Below are 16,866 nucleotides of genomic sequence, written 5' to 3'. Positions count from 1 at the left end.
AGATGTCCAGTGTCTGATGCTAAGAAAACAGGTACAGTCTCATGATGTGGATATGTGATACATATATAGACAATAGATTCATTGCAGATGTAAGTGGGATTGTCAAGAAGAGGAAGTAAGATGAGTAAGGAGAAGATAGCAACGACAAAAACCTGGGACTGATCAATAACTAGAGGATAAAAACTACGGAGGTTCAGATACAGGGATTTCAAATCACCAGCCAGAGAGACGGAAGGAGGAAGGAAGGGATAAGGGTCAGGGGGAGAGAGAGAATAATCACAGGCAGTGGAGGTCAGAGCTAGGACCATGAATGGGGAAGCTCCTTTTGTATTGGCAGTGATAAGAGATCTGTGGAAATTACCTTTACCGGTTGCTCTGGAAGGAGGCAGTCTTGAATTTAGGTATATGATGACCTCCTTTCCTTGCTCAGCAATGTCTATCAAATTACAGAAGAGAAATATTATCAAAGCCCTTCTTACTGTAATCTTATGCAAATTTAAGTGCTTTTATCCACTAAAAAGATTTGTATTATTATAGAGCACAAGTCTTATTCTTTGGAATTCTTAGGAAAAAAAATAGAATAATGACATTGTACTCTAGTCAAGACTTCAGAAGGTATTAGAGAAAAAAATAAGTACAAGGACATGATAAGGAAAAAGTCAACTTCTGCTTCCATTCATTACGGTGTAAGAGAAACCAGATATACTCTCTTATCTGAAACAACAACAAAAAATCAGACAAAATATGTGAAACAATGACACCAAGGTGTCAGGCACTGAAAAGCATTGATTTCTGAGAGATGGAAAGTAAATAAGTTGAGTCTATTATCGGCCTTGGTTTCTGCTTTATGAGAGATTCTAGGAAGAGGGAAGAGGAACTCAGGTGAAGCAACCCTGAGTTAAGTACACAGAGCTGAGATGAAAGAGAGACCAAAGTGGCTAGTCTGCAGGATCATAACACAGGAGAGCTGGAAAGAGGGCTTGACAGATTACTTATTGGTGCTAGTGTGTGAGGAAACTACTCAAGGCCAAGAAAGAATCTCCGAAGAGTATTAGAGATGACATCTCAGATCTCATACAAAGCTGGTGACAGTGCCTGTTTGAGATGAAAAATCCACTGGATGACATTAATGGAAGATTAATTATTGCAGAAGAAAAAATTGGTGAACATGAACTTAAAGCAATAGTGCTGGAAAACAATCTTCCCTGGAGTTCTGGGTGTTCCTGCACAGCCTAGGACTTGGAGCAATTGAAGTTGACATACTACAAAAACAGAGAGCTATCTTTCCCCAGAGCTATTTGCTCCTCATCTTCTAAAGGTAATAGACTAAAGGTGATTATTTCCTTTTTACTGGAGCCATGTATTCACCATGTAATCAACATGGCAGTGAAGGTCAGAGAACTAACAGAGCATATGCACACTCTGACCACAGCCTTACAGGACATTAAGAAGCAGAATATATACTCTTTTCCAGGCCAGCAGAGAGCAAGCTGCTGAGGGAAAGGGAGCATAGTACTGTATACTAGTCTGCTGTCCATGTTAGGAGTGTGTGTGTGTGTATATATATATCATATATATATATGTGTGTATGTATGAGATATACGTGTGTATATATAATTATATGTACATATATAGTTATATACACTTTTATATACATATACACACACATACATGAAGAGGAAGTATACTGGAGAGAAAAACATGTCCCTATATGTTTCAGAGGTAAAAATGTGACCATAGAATTTAAGAAAAAGAGTTATGACCAATGGGACATTTATGGATACCAACAATGTAGGCTTCCTTCTATGGAGAAAAGTAGGGCCAGTGAGGATGCGGGGCCCTGTTGATCTAAGCTGGACGTGTGTAAATGCCTCTCCCTCAATGCTGCCTAAAAGTGAGGATGTTTAATGAGCAGTTTGCAGAAGCTGGGCTACAGGAATTGGCCAGGCAGAGCACAATGCTCCATTACTCCTATTAATTGGTTTAAAAAATGCCAAAGGATCTGTTTGATTTTTGGTTTGTTTCTATTTGATTTGGGGACCTCGGCTAAGGAGCATACTCCAAACTCTTGGTGTTATCCTCCTGATAGTCAGAATAGTACTCTCTCTGGTGGGCTGTATTCTCTCAAAAGTTTTAAATGTTTGCATGCAGCCATTTGAGGATGTGAAGTGGTCTCTCTTTGAAAGGAATGACAAAAAGTCAAAGAAATGCGTGATCATGGAGACCCCTATAACCTATAAATGATGTGTTGAGACTGAAAGCCTAAAACGATGGTAACTGAGAATAGTGCTAATGCCCTAAGTTTTGGTCACACTCTCACCCAGGTGAGAGTGTGACCAAAAGTGGGGAGTTGTTAAACATAAATTATAGGAGGCCATTGTTTTGGACTGAGCTCCTGCATTAGTCCCCGACAGATCAGACCAAACTAAAATGGAATCACTTATGTTAAGTGCCACATAATCAAACTGAAACTTTAAGAAGCAGATGGATCCCAAAACAGACCATTTTTTTTTCCTCTTGAAAACAGGACATTCAAGCATAATAAGTTTCCTGTGCTCTAACCATTACGAAAAAGTAACCTGATGCTAATCAGTTTTTTTTTTCCTATTGTTCTGTTTCCTTGATCCCACCTTGTAAAATCTACTGTTCTGCTATTTCCCAGTGGAATTTGAGATTAAGTAAGTCCTTTTACAATGGTAACAGAGAGTGATGTCAGTGCCTAAAGTTTTGGTCTATCTCTCAAAATCAAGATGTTGACCAAAAGTGGGAAATTGTTAAATTAAGTTTGGCCCAAAGTTTTCTTTAAACACAGGAACTGTAACCTAATCTGATGTGTAAATAGACTATAGCCTACTCTTATAACAAACAAGTAGGCAAGTGTCAGCCAATGACAGGCAGCCAACTATTCAAGTAAGAAAAACACCCAGCTGTAACCAATCCAGCTGTTTCTGTACCTCTGTTCTGTTTTCTGTATGTCACTTTCCTTTTTCTGCCTCTAAATCTTAGCCGCCCACGTAACAGCCCCAGAGTCTCTCTGAACCTTTTCTGGTTCTGGAGGCTGCACAATTTGTGAATCATTCTTTGCTCAATTAAACTCTGTTAAATTTAAAAAAATAATAATTTAAAAATTAAAAATTAAAAATGCCAAGGGAATATGGAAGAAATTTCTGTTGCGTTCCATGGAAGACAACCTAGAGGGTTTATGTAGATTACTTCAATGTCCACAGTATTAGACAGCTGATTAATCCCAATGTTTGTCTTTGGTCCTTGGCTCAAATGTTCAATTTGTTCTGTTTCTGAAATTTGAGACACAGATCTCAGATCCATGTCAAATCAGACTTTTTAAAAAGTTTATTTATTAGGAAGAATATAGAAGACATTAATCCGTGAGGGGAGAGGTCCATAGAAGGAATCTTGAGCTATCTGCTACAAGCTCAGTAGGGGCAGCCCTCTGTCACCAAGGAGGGCTGAGGGGCAAGAGGAGAATTGTAGTGATGGAAAGAAAAAGAATATATCTTGTTTCCCATCCAAGTCCACTCAGCTAGCATCTTCCATCGTGGAAAAACTTAATTCTGCCACGAGATTTCCTAAAGGAAGAGTTAGAATAAACATTTCATTGAATAATAGAATATCGGAATGACAAAAATACATTTAAAATCATCTCATACAGAATCCTTATTTTATACTTGAAGAAACTAAGATCCAGTGTATAAACAGAATTGACTAAAGACAAAAGACACGTAATTGGATTTCCTACCCAGTTATCTTTCCTTACTTACTTATCTTTCCACAATTACTCATTAGTAGGGCTGACCCTGGTTTTACACATTCCTGTCATTACTCCTTGCACAAAATTACAAAATGATTGTTGGGCTGAGGGCTCCAATCTGATACCATGGGGAAAGTTTTTCTCCTGTAAAACTGTTAAATGCATTGGTTCATATAGGAATCAAAGCCAAAATCATTGTGCTGTGAGATTTCAGGGTCTAATCACTGATGATATGTCATGTAAATTAAAAAAAAAAAAAAAAAACTAAATCCTGACTCTTCGCTGAAGGACCCAAACTTTTCAGTAACCTCATCCTAGTTCAGAGTTTCAGACACATAAGGATTTGAAGATATCCAAGAGAAGACAAGAAGATAAAAACAGATTTCTTTTTTTTAAGTCAAAGAATTTTAGAACTTGAGGAATTTGAGAGCTTGAGAGCTTCAAGTGGAAATCCATCGATTGGCATATAGGAATATGAGGGTTCAGAGAGAAAAACAGACCTGAGGAACACCATTCAGTATAATGAGTCTGCTTTCTACCCCAGTGGGCTTTCTATTACCACATGCTCTTCTGAATGGGGGCTGATTATTATCTATGCAAACTGGAGCAAATTCCTGGTTTCAAGTCTGATGTACTTGATAGGACAGGAAGATAGCCATTGCTATGGACAAACTTATCCATACCTCTCTTCTTTTCCCTAAATAGTACTCACAAGCTCTCAATACACAGGATGCAGGGGTTGTCATAGGTTACAAAATTAGTGCCACAGATGGGTTGATATAAGCCAGGGCAGGGATTCGCTGTTTGATTGTACCAACTCAGATTTACTTTCTTATATGGACATTTCACCTGAAATACAGTTGAAAAGAATGATACAGTTAGAACCACACTCAGACAGGTAGGACACCTTTGGACTTTATTAGAAAGATCAAGTATAGTCAGGATCATATCCTCGTCTCACAAAAGCTCTCACAGACTCCACCTCCACAAAGCAATGGAACTAGATAGAACCTATGTTTATGCCATCTGATAACAATGTTAAATCCTTGTTAATTGTCAGGACCTCCTTAGTAATTGAGAACAGAGACCTTCTATGCTACAGTGGGAAATAGAAGAGCAAATAAATAGAGAATTCATTTGGGAAATTCAGCTTCTCTATCTCCTTTATGCCCAGAGAATTAGGTCTAGAAATTTCTTTTTGAGAGTTTCTATGCCAACTTAGCTATGAAAACTGAAGCTCAATAACTGGATAAGATACTTCACTACAATCCACATGCCTTAATTTAAATGTTTATCACATTTTATCCACTCTCAAAATCCCCAAGCCATCTCCTATTTTGAAGCTGTGAAATGTGAAATCATTTAGAATTATTTCCTGATTTTGTGGGGAAAACTGAAAACAAAGGAAGGGACATGTCTCATCAGGAACTACAACCCAAGTCTGCTTGCTTTCAGGAGTTATTTCCTGGACCATGCTGGTGTCGTTGGCTCCATAAGTGCCATAAGACTATTACAGATAAAGTACCTCAGATGCAAAGTAGGAGAGAGTTTTGACTGGGTATTTCTTCCCTTATCCAGCACCACCATCACGGCCAGGCAGCATTATCACCCAATTCCTCCCCCCACTTCCTTATTCCCCATTTCCTATAGTTTTACAATTTAAATGTCAATTGAATCATTTTATTCCTTTGATTAAGATCTTTTAATTCTGCTTTATTGCATATTTTTTAAAAAGACAACTTTCTTATTATGCACTAAAAGGCCATGTGTGATCTGTACCCTCCCAAATCTTGCAACCTTACCTTACATCACCTAGCTCTTCACTTTTTTAATTTGTTTGTTTGTGATTTTCCCAAATGCTCCATGTTTCCTCCACCTCTAGGTCTTCTGGATTATCATGATCACCCCACCGAACATTATTTTTTCTCAAACTAAACTCATTCTATCTTTAGAGCTCAGGCTATAACCCACTTTCTCAGAGATATTTCTTAAAATGCAGTTATGACTCCCTGTTTCTTTCTTTTTTATATTTTAATCCAGTTTGTAATAAGGCATTTTTGTAATTACCTGACTAATTCCACTCCCCCCAAATACTGTAAGTCTATAAAAGCAGGTTTGTGCCTAATTAGGCTAACCATTTTGTGCCCAGCACATATATTGGCATTTAGTCATTGGTTTATAAATATTTGAAAAACTAATAAATGATATGTAAAATTTCTCAATCTGAATAAATACAGAATTACAAATAAAAGAGTAAGAATAGTCAGCTTCTTTTTCTCTTTCTCTCCTTTGAGCAGGATACAGTCTCATCGGGTGAGAGTCCCCACCTGCTGCTCTAACTGTGACATCTGTCGCATCCCCTCCCTCTCTGTGCTCCAGTCACATGGATTTGTAATCAATGACTCAAGTAGGCAAAGTCTTCCACAGTGGTCTCCACCTCACTAGCTCCTTTCTATCTTTCAGTTCTCAGTTTAGATGTACCTCCGACAGAGAGGTCTTCTTTGATCACGTTGCTTGTAGTATCTCTACCTTCAATAGACATTCTCTATCTTGCCATCCTATTTCTTTTATTTATAGAATTTACCATTAATTATAGCTGCTTTCTTTCCTTTATTCTGGCTGCTTGTAAGTTTCATGAGAGAAAGGAATATATCTGTTTTCCTCAATATTGTATCTTAAGGCACAGCAAAGGTTATTAATAAATATTTCTGAAGAAAATAAATAAAAATGAGTAAGTATATTACTCTTTATGAATTGATGGGCAAGGGAAGGACTACTTCTACAGGCAACCTTCTGGAGAGAAAAATTCTAGAACTGAACCCTATGAGACTGGAATATAAACCCTTGACAGATTCTACAGATGTTTTGCTGGAGTTGTAGCCTCTGACAGATTCTGGACTCTGATCCATGGGTCTCTTGAAGGCCAAGCTGCCTTTAAAATAGCTTTCTCACCAGTTCTCTTAAGGAGAAATAAAAATTTAAATTTATTAATAAGAAAAAGCTTAAACTGCAAATACTTCTGAGGTGAAGGAGCACAGTGATGCAAATCTCAACAAAACGAAAAGAATAATTTCTCATTTATCTTTATTCCAACTTATTAAACATCTGTTGACCTCACAATACATGCAATGCTTAGAGAGGTAGGTGAAAATGTAAAAGGTGTCTTCATTTTTCCGTCATACAAGTTGCAAACATGGTCTGAGGCCCCATTTCCTCCTTTCTCATATTTTCCTCCACCCACATCCCAGAGGTTGCCTTCCCTAGTCACAACTGCACAGGCATTCTCTGCGCATCTCAGGGCATTTGGGAGTGTTCCCTCCAGCCATTTCCTCCACCAAATTGTGAGTGCCTAGAAAGCAGGAGAAACCATGCTATATCCAAGTTTATGGGCTCTTAAGAACCTGTCATGCCCCTGGTAATTGACAGTGTTCATAAATATTTTTCAGGCATTTTGGACAATTCTCTGGTTCCCAATCTGGATCACTTTACTCTGAGCTCCTATGACAACAGTGCGCCTGCCGCACTCACGTGAATAAACATTGAGGAATGCTAAGAATGAATGTGCTACCAAAAGTTTCCAAAATAACAAATCCAAAGAAAACTCAGATTAGAAATCTAGTGGAAGATTACCTTAATAACTCCACGCGGTGGCCACCATTGTCGAGGGGCTGAAACCAGAGAATACACGAAAATAGTTACAGAATGTAATCCCTGGTAAATCATAGCTTAATCTGTTGACAGGTTCTGATATATTACCAAGGAAGTTTGCAACCACCAAAAACATTTCATTTATACATGTATTTATTCATTTAAAAAATAATATGGAATAACTCTACTATTTCTGGTAGATAATCAGCAAAGGACTATATAGGTGCATCACTGCTCTCATAAGAATTGCCAGTCCAGTGTACCAAATAATTTTTTTGATTAACACTAATTAGCTTGGACTTGAGAGAATTCAGAGCTGGTAGCCAATATATGAAAGAAACAGGAAATGCTAGAACTTTAATCTTTTGGCCCAATCCCCACCTATTACAAAGAGGTAATAATCAGAAATTTATGATAGATGTGTTCAAAACAAGATCACAGTCCTTGAGGCTGTTTCTTTATAACTGCCTATATGACTTCTTCTCCAGAATAGGACACAAAAGACAATGATCCACTCAAATAAATGGCAAAACATTTTCAAAAGTTCTGAACTTTCGAGATGTGCTCTGATGTAGGCATTTACTAGCCACTTTTGCACGTTACCTCGCTGAATCTCCCAAGCCTCCTTGCCCCATGAATTAGGTCTCATAATCTGCATGAGATAGATGGGAAAACAAAGGCCCTTGCCCACTGGCCCAGAGTCTTTTGGACTACACTCCATTGTCTTTCTAAACATAGATACAGATATATGTATATATATGAAACACATGTCTTGTATATATAATCTATTTAAAGAAATTCTTTTTAAAAGTTCAAAGCATAGTTTTGTTTTGTACACATTAGTCTACCAAGACTATGCTATCTACCCAAGTGAATCATTGTGTGGTATATGCATGTATTGAAACAATACACTGTACCCCACGAAACATGTACAAGTAAATGTTAAAATTTTAAAAAAAGAACAAAAAAAATTCAAAGCATTCTCTTTTAGATTACAATGTCAAAGCCCACAAATCAACCTCACATGCCTGCCCAAACCAGCCAAATTACTCACCAGAAAGTAACACCAAATGTATCATGATGAAGAACAAAAGGAAACAGAGTATTGGGAAAGATTTGGCCATTTTTTCTCCCGGCGTGACCCTGGAATGATGTTTTGAGATATTATCTCAGGGCGTTGTCCTCTAATACAATTGCCAAAGTAGAGATAGTCAAGATATTAAGACTACTTTTGAAATGAATAGCCATGTCCAGTCTGTGCATTGTATCCTCTGCACACCGCAGTGGGAAAGCCTATTTCACCTTTGTCTAAGAACAAATGCTCAGAAAAGTTAAACCTTAATTAAACATCTTAAAGATTAAAAGCATAGAGCTGAGTGACAGATCTATGAATACCCAGAAGACAGAAGTAAAACAGAAGTTACTCTATGGGCATAATTGTATTATTTTAGTGTGGAGGTATTTTATGTCTTGAAAAGGCAACTCCTTACCTGAAGTTTCACCCAAATTTATTCTTTGAGAGGATACAAAGAAAAAGATGGGGCTACTAGAGGCTTCTAGACAACAAAAGCTTCTCAACAGAGGAAGTAGGTCTGTACTTACTTGTGAAACAGGGAATGGATTAAGAAAAAGATATCTGATGCTGTATTTTAGGCATGCTTGGCTGTGCTGAGAATCTTCTGACTTTGAATGCTAGACTCTTGGGGCATTCTGAGAGACTTCACACAGAAAAACCATTCTGTGCCATCTCATGGGGGGCCCAAAGCTATTTTAATCCAGACACTGAAAGGTTGAAGTTAGTGAGCAAATCCTCCCTCTGGATCCACTTCCCTTGTAGCAGCATTTCTGACCCCAGAGAATGGTACCTGTAGGTTCCAGGGCCTAACCAAGGACCATATTTAACAATTTCTGTGTTCCTAATTTTGCAGTAGTGACCTGGTTCTTTCTGTGTTTTCTAAGCCTTTATCTCTACTCTGTAGCACATGCCAATAGGTAATTTACATAAACTCTGCTTCCATGCTATGGTGTGGCATATGTTACTCAAGACGTTGAAATGTCTTCAGAGTATTCAACTTCCCAGAGTGATTGGACATTCTTGGCACAAGATCCAGGGCTGCCTACTCCACCTGCTGCTGAGGCAATCTGGGGCACCATGTTTTTGCTGAGCATACTCCATCTTATCCTGACATCCTCCCTAGATTCCTCCAGGAATGGAGCAGGAGCAGTAGAAGCTCCAGCTGCAGCCAGAAGCCTAAGCACAATGCCAGAAGCCCACTCTCCCCATCCCCCATGCCACAGTAAACCCACCTTAGAAAGAGAAGAGGAAAAGGCATGTAGTGTACTTTTTTGTGGCTGGTGCCTCTCCTTTAAGGAGCATGTGTTAGGGCCTCAGGAGGGGATAGAGTAGCTGCGTAGGAGAGAGAAGGCACTGAAGCATGGTGTGCTGGGCGGAGCAGGCCCTGGGAGGCCAGCCATCAGGTTGAATCAAGATCAAACCTCAGCAGGGGAAAACTTGAGCAGGGTGGGAACGGATCACTGGAAAGGGCAGCCCTTGGCAGGCAGTCCAAGAAAGGCAATAGTGTGAGCAAACGTACCACAGTAGGAAAGAGCACAGCAGAAAAAGCATAACGTGTTCCACAGAGGTAATTAGTACCTTCAGCCAAAATGAAAAATGCATGGAAAGACCTAAGAAAGAGAAGACCACAACAGGAGATTGCAGTGACAGATGGATGCCATTTAAGGGGGTCCCCTGTAGCAATTCAGAGCCTGTGTAGTGTTAACAGGGAAGATATGTTACCATCGCACAGTTTCTCCTGTTATCTGAATTTCTTGCTTCTACCTTTCTTTCTGCAAAGAACATTGCTTCTTATATAAAAATACATGTTCCCTTAGAAAATTTGGAAAATAGAATTATAAAAAAAATAAATAAAAAGGCATGAAATCTCAGAACTCAGAGGTAACTTTTAAACATATATTGAAGTATATTTTTCTAGTTTTTAAATATATATAAACACACACATATACTCATATACATGTTTTTATTGTAATATTCAATCTTTTTGTAATATATACATTGTAATATACATTGTTTTCTGCTTTTTTTCACTTAGAAATATACTATTAGATTTTTCTAGATCTCTAGTCATATAGAAAATGAATTTAGAGGCCTGGTGTAATATTCCACCACACAGATGGACTTTGATTATATTAATATTCTTCAGCTGTTGTTCGATTAGGGTGATTCCAATTTTTCATTGTAATTAACAATGATGAAATAAATAGATTTTTTTATCTCCCTCAGTTAATTTATCTCTTATTATTTCATTTTAATAAATGCCTGTAAATGCAGGGAACTTCCGGAAAGGATCTAGGTCACCTAGAATATGAAAGAGATGGTTTTCATCCAACTTGTGGATTCTATACATGTAATCTAACATGGAATATCTTCAAAACACTCTGTCGTCTTCCTGAGTGAATCATTTTTTCCCCCCAGTTCAGAAAGGTAGAGGCACTTCATTGTTTAGAAAGGATTCTGTATGCAGAAACAGAAGATCTGGTTATAATGTTTTCTCAGCATGGAAAGTAATTTCTTTTTTCTAGACCACAGAATTCTCCCATCTGCACTATGGGGTAGTCACACCTTCCATATGGTGCTCTTTGGAGATTTCATTGAGCAAACATTTAAACATCTTGAAAGACTGCTTGACCCAGATTAGCTGCCAATAAATGCTATTTTATTTTGGCTTCTTCTTAGCCACTACTATTGATGTGGGTGTTGCAGGGTCAGAGCCAAAGACTCATTTCATTGTATTAAAAAATAATAAGTATGAAATTACTTCCCACCTGAGAATTAACAACTTACAATTTTTTCTACCTTGTTTTATTGCAGATTTTATTAGCAGAGCATCACTGGTTGGGTGAGGTCCCATAAGCCTTCTATAGTCTGGTATTCTGATTTTTCAGGAACTGTGAAATACAGCTGTGGAGAAGGCTGGCATCACCCTTCCCCTAATGGAGCTCATACCAGGGTAGGGGAAAGTCATTAAACAAATTATTACTCATGGAAGGTAGACGTGAGAAAGCAGCTTCCAATATTTGAGTTTTCTGGATCTTGTGACATTCAGGTATTAATGATGGCCTGTGTGCTTTTCATTCATATCAGCATTGAGAAATCAAACAATAAAATTCCACAGATCCAATATATTAACTACATAAGAGTGAAGCAAAATATTCTAAAAAAAAGGGATTGCATATTATCATCATGTAGTTCTATTTAAAAGACACCAAAAAAGAAAATAGAAAGATATCTATAAATATTATTTAATCTTGAAGCACACAGAGGAAAAAGGAAACCTCATAGGAAAGAAATAGTGCTAAAATGTCTTTAGCTTTTCCAACCCCCCCAAATTCTAGTTTAACTAATATTGGGAAAGAAGAATAAGTAAAATTAAAGGATCACATCTGCCTTAGAGAATCCTCAGTCTACGACATTGTTATCATCTGCTGCACTCATGGTCTAATTACAACAACCACAACTTAGAGCTTTCTCACTGGATTCCAGACTTTCTACCTATGAATAATTCAAATTGTATGTTCTGATGTCACCTCAAACCAGTATCTTCAAAAACTAACTCTTCCTCCTATTGTCCCAGCAAATTACCATCACCTTTCTGGAATGCAAAAACCCTTCTAGTATCACAGGATTGATCTGAGGCTCTATTATCCTCCTGCAGAAAGTCTCAACTCCACTGCTCAACTTTATAGAACTTTCATAATCTAGCACATTCTATTGACCAATTATATTTCCATCATAGTACTGAGCTGCCTTCCTTTAGATCCCAACAAATGTTTTCTCCCTCAGAGAAAAGCCACTTGACACCATACAAATTATCGTTCCCACCCAGGCTGGAGGATAAAATCTTTCCTTTCTTGGGGATTTTATGGAAGCCCCAGGACAGCATTAGCCACACTTGCATATTTTCCTGCTCTGGTCTTGACCATAGGTTTAGATAACAGAATTTGTGACCTGTTCTTTGGACTGACCAAGATGGCCTTAATAGCTTTAATCTTCCCCTTAGCTTGACTAAACTATAGACAAGTTCTTCTTGATTCTAGTGCCCTGACCACCTTTTTCTTAGAGCATTTACTTTAGAACTTATAGCTAAATTCTTTTACTGTCCCTTTGAGTTGAAAATCCTTATAGAAATCTCTTGCCAGTTTTACAACCCAGCAATGTTTTTCTCAGGGACCTGGGAGCCATCCCTTTAAAATGTAATCATCAAGAAAAGTAGTATTCCTATCTCCTAGTCCCTGTGGGAGGGAAGTGAGCCTAGGTAGGTACCTTGCTCCAAGATGCAAAACTACCTTCTCTACTAAAAATTTGAGAAGTTTAGTTTTCCTTTGGATAAAGCCAATTAGCAAATACAGACGGTCTATGACTTCCCCCAATACGCTTCACTACTTTTTCTCTAGTTCACTCCAGCGCTTAAAACCCCTCCTCACCTCTTTTGTTTCAGCAAAATGAGTTCAGACTGAGTTCTGCCCTCTTTTATCTACTGCAATAGCCTTGAATAACATCTTTCTTGCCTCTTTAACTTTGTCTGGTACATTTTCTGCTTTGACAGGACTACCTCACATCCTAAATAAGGATTTTTTCTATTTCTTTGAATGTTTTCTTTTTTCTTTTCTTTCTTTCTTTCTATCTTTCTTTCTTTCTCTCTCTCTCTCTCTTCTTTTTACTTTTCCTTTAACTCCTTCCTTACAAGGCCAATATCCCATCTTGTTTAATTCAAGTGTCAGCCTCCCTCCCTTTCAGAGACACAATTCTTCTAGCATAAAATGGAAACACTATCTTTAACCTTACTTCTTTCTGTCCTAAATCTGAACTACTCAGTCACCGCCCTGCTGGTCTTTGCAGGGTAACTTCCTGGTCCCAACTGCCACAATGTTGGAGTGAGCAGAACTGAAGCCATTTTGGGACCTAAAACTACCTGGGATGTGGGGGAGTGGGAGGGGATTTTAAAAAGGACAGTTTTTTTTTTTTCTCCTCTCTTTCTTCCCATTCCCTAACTTTCTTTTCTTTTTTTTTTTTTTTTTTGCTTGCTAAATAGAAATCAAGGCTGAGAAGCTAATCAATACTTTGCAAAGCTAACAGTTCTTTGAGACTTGCAGAGTTTTGAAAAGTGATCGAGGCCAAATATCTAGAAGCTGACCCTGGGCACCAGCCAAGTCAATCAGAGCTCTGTGAAGCTGCACGATAACTTTGCAGAGAAGCGGATTCCACTCCAGAGCAAATCAAAATCCTGCAGGACCCTGAGGTATCAGTGAAGGTGAGAACAGAAACCAGACAAGGTCTTGGAGAGACTTTGCACCTGACTCCTAGACATGGAGCCCTCTTTGTAGTCCATGCCACCTTTCTCTCTTACTTTTTATTTCCCACATTCCATTCCCTCGACCCTCTCCTTAAAAACCCCTCAGTAAATCTAAGTCTTTGAAATGGGATAGCCTACCATCTCCTTCAGCTGAATATATCTGCTTTTCTAAACACAAAGCATTTGACTTATGGGTCACTTGTTTTCTTTCCTTCTTGAGGGGGTGGGAACCTGGACCTGAATTAGGTAACAAATTTTGACAAGCCAAGCCAGGAGCTGAGTGACCTCGGTGGCCTAGCCCCGACACTTCCCCACTAATTTCCTACACTGCTCATGAACTAGCTTGGTGTTTGGAGATAGCTGTAGGACGTAAAAGCCAGCATTTTTTCTGCTTGTTTGGAAGCACTTTGTCTGTTTGTTTAACTTCTCTTTGTGTGTGAGCGTGAAAGTGAAACTAATATCATGGGTAATTTCTCCTCTCTCCCAGCTCAAAGTCCTTTGGGCCATGTTCTGGAAGATTGGGAAGCTTTTAGTTACACATCCATGACTAAGAAAGAAATGGTGTCCTATTGCAATCACGTGTGGCCTGTTAATCTGTTAGACTCTAGAGAACAGTAACCACTAAATGGATCTCTTAATTATCACACCTTGGTACAGTTAGAATTATTTTGCCAAAGACAGGGAAAATGGGATGAAATACCTTATGTTTAGTCTTTTATGTTTTTACATAATCGAGACTCTCTGAAAGGAAAATTGGGGTCCAAATTAATGATGCAATGAGGCAGCTCCTCCAAACTATCTGATAAGCCACCTTGTTATCCCCTTTTGCCAGACAGTGAATATGAGAATGTAATGAAATGGAAGATTAACAGTTGTTAGAGACTTTGAATTCTGTGGGACATGGGGTGTCTGCCGTGGCACCCATTCCTGAGCCACTGCCTGAGGCACCTCAGTCTCAACTGGTGGTCCTGGAGCTTCCTGACGGTGAGTTAGTTGGAGCATCAGTCCCTCTCTAATATGATCAGGACCCTGGGTGGTCTCTCCTTCTAAGACCCTGCAGGATACCCATTTTGGCTCAGATGCATACCTGACCACAAGGGGGCAATTTCTATTCCGCCAGTTCCCAGTTGGTAGACTGAATGCGCACGGCCAACCTGCAAGATTTTACTGGGCATATATGCCTTTCTCTACATCAGCTTGTTAAATTGGAAGCATTCAAATCCTCCATACAGAGATGATCCTTGGAAAATGGCTAACCTCTCTACCAGTGTTTTTAATACTCATCAGCCCACGCGGGCAGAAATGCAGGCCTTAATGAACATTTTATTAACGGCTGATGAGAGGTGACTTGTCACAGACAAGGCAAAAGATGAGGCTCATCACCTCCATCAAGAGGATCCTAATGAAACCCCAGATTCTGCAGGGCCTGTGCCTCTGGTTAACCCTAGCTGGGACCCAAATAATGGTGGAACGGAAAGGCTGGATCACTACAGATGGTGTATACTGGAAAGGGTTAACCTAAAAGGGAGTATACCTAAGCAGAGGAGACTAAATAAAATACAAGATTTACGATTAGCTGTCAATGAAACTCCAGCTCAACTTTTGGAGTTTCTATACCAGGTATATCAAAGTATTCTGAAGTGGATCCAGAGGCCCCAGAGAATATGAAGTTGGTAAATATGTCTTACTGGGCAGAGTGCTCCAGATATCAGCCATAAATTACAGAAGCTTGATGGGGCTGTAGAAATGAATCCTTCACAGTTAGTGGAGGTAGAATATAAGGAGTTTAGTGCCAGAGAAACTCATAACGCTAGGCAAACTACAATATTTGTTGAAACAATGGGAAAGAGAGTGAAAGGAAAAGGTGAAAGAGAACAGAGGTAAGGACAAAAAGAGCCACTAGGGGGTAATCAGTGTGTTTTTTTAGATGTGAAGGACACTGGGTACTTGATTGCCGGAAGCTTACGCTAAAAGTATGCAACTAAAAGGCAAATGATAGAATGAGAAAGTATCTCTGATGATGAATGAGGGGGCTTGGGAGTTCCACTAAACATTTTGGAGCTACTAATTCTTTCCCCACAGGAGCCCAGGGTACAACTGAAAGTAGGGAATAAACTAATTGATTTTTCTGGTGGACACTGTTGCTACTTAGTCTTAAATACTGAATTAGCTCAAAGTGCTGGGAAGACATTTCCCATAATAGGGGTTACAGGTAGACCCCAACAAAAGCCTTTTCTTCAACCTCGGGAGTACCATCTGGGGGACATGATATTAAGACACAGCTTTTTGTATATGCCTGAGTGCCCCATCCCTTTGCTGGGAAAAGACTTGCTATGCAAATTAAATACACATGTGACTTTTTCTCCTAAAAAAATAATATATTCAGATATGAGTGACTCCTGAACAAATCTGACAGATCCAGATGCTCCTTGCCAGAGGCAGACCTCCAAAACGTGAACTGTTTCCACCCGAAGTCTATGAACAAGTGAGTTAAACCATTTGCGTGGACGGGGTCCCTGGCCAAGCCAAAAAGATAACTGCAGTTATCTATAGAACTGAAGATGGGAGTAGAATTTCCTAGGAAAAACCAATATCTCCTGTAAAGGGAAGGTTTAGAAGGTATTTAGCCTGTGCTGCAAAAGTTGTTAAAATATAGACCTATTCGTCCCTGTCGGTCTCCCTATAACACTCCTATATTGCCAGTGAAGAAACCTCATAATAATGAGTACACTTTGTATAAATGAGAAAGTGCAAGATATCCACATCACTGTTCCAAGTCTTTTACTTCATTGACAATCATACTGGGAGATTATGTTTGGTTCTCAGTTTTGGATTTGAAGGATGCATTTTTTTGCATACCAATAGAAGAAGAAGCAAAATTATTGTTTGCCTTTGAATGGCAAGATCTTGACCAAAAGACCATTTTCCAATATTGTTGGACTGTGTTGCCTCAGGGTTTCAAAAATTCTCCAGCAATATTTGGTGAAGCACTAGCTAGAGGCTTAAGACAGCTTCAGCTTGATGGAGGAATATTATTACAATATGTAGATGATTTGCTTATTGCTAACCTTACCTATG

The 16,866-nt window shown here is 38.9% G+C and overlaps 1 protein-coding gene across 1 annotated transcript; it reads right to left on the bottom strand.

Annotated features, from left to right (window-relative positions):
* Window positions 1–3,541: 3,541 nt before the first annotated feature.
* Window positions 3,542–8,541, bottom strand: SPINK14 (serine peptidase inhibitor Kazal type 14 (putative)). Its single transcript, XM_063084584.1, has 4 exons — window positions 8,472–8,541; window positions 7,400–7,437; window positions 4,482–4,618; window positions 3,542–3,587 (listed from the first exon to the last, which is right to left on the bottom strand). Exons 1-4 carry the CDS (start codon window positions 8,539–8,541, stop codon window positions 3,542–3,544), a joined length of 291 nt encoding a protein of 96 aa, XP_062940654.1.
* Window positions 8,542–16,866: the final 8,325 nt, after the last annotated feature.

The sequence above is a fragment of the Cynocephalus volans genome, chromosome 2 (assembly GCF_027409185.1).
Source record: "Cynocephalus volans isolate mCynVol1 chromosome 2, mCynVol1.pri, whole genome shotgun sequence".
NCBI classification, from domain to species: Eukaryota; Metazoa; Chordata; class Mammalia; order Dermoptera; family Cynocephalidae; genus Cynocephalus; species Cynocephalus volans.
The sequence above is the reverse complement of the archived record's forward strand: the minus strand, read 5'-3'. Positions and strand labels throughout refer to the sequence as shown.

Coding starts and splice junctions, on each gene's coding strand:
- SPINK14 (XM_063084584.1), bottom strand. CDS start 8,541: ATGGCCAAATCTTTCCCAATACTCTGTTTCCTTTTGTTCTTCATCATG. Junction 7,438..8,471: donor ACATTTGGTGTTACTTTCTG/GTGAGTAATTTG, acceptor CTCTGGTTTCAG/CCCCTCGACAATGGTGGCCA. Junction 4,619..7,399: donor CACCGCGTGGAGTTATTAAG/GTAATCTTCCAC, acceptor ACTGTATTTCAG/GTGAAATGTCCATATAAGAA.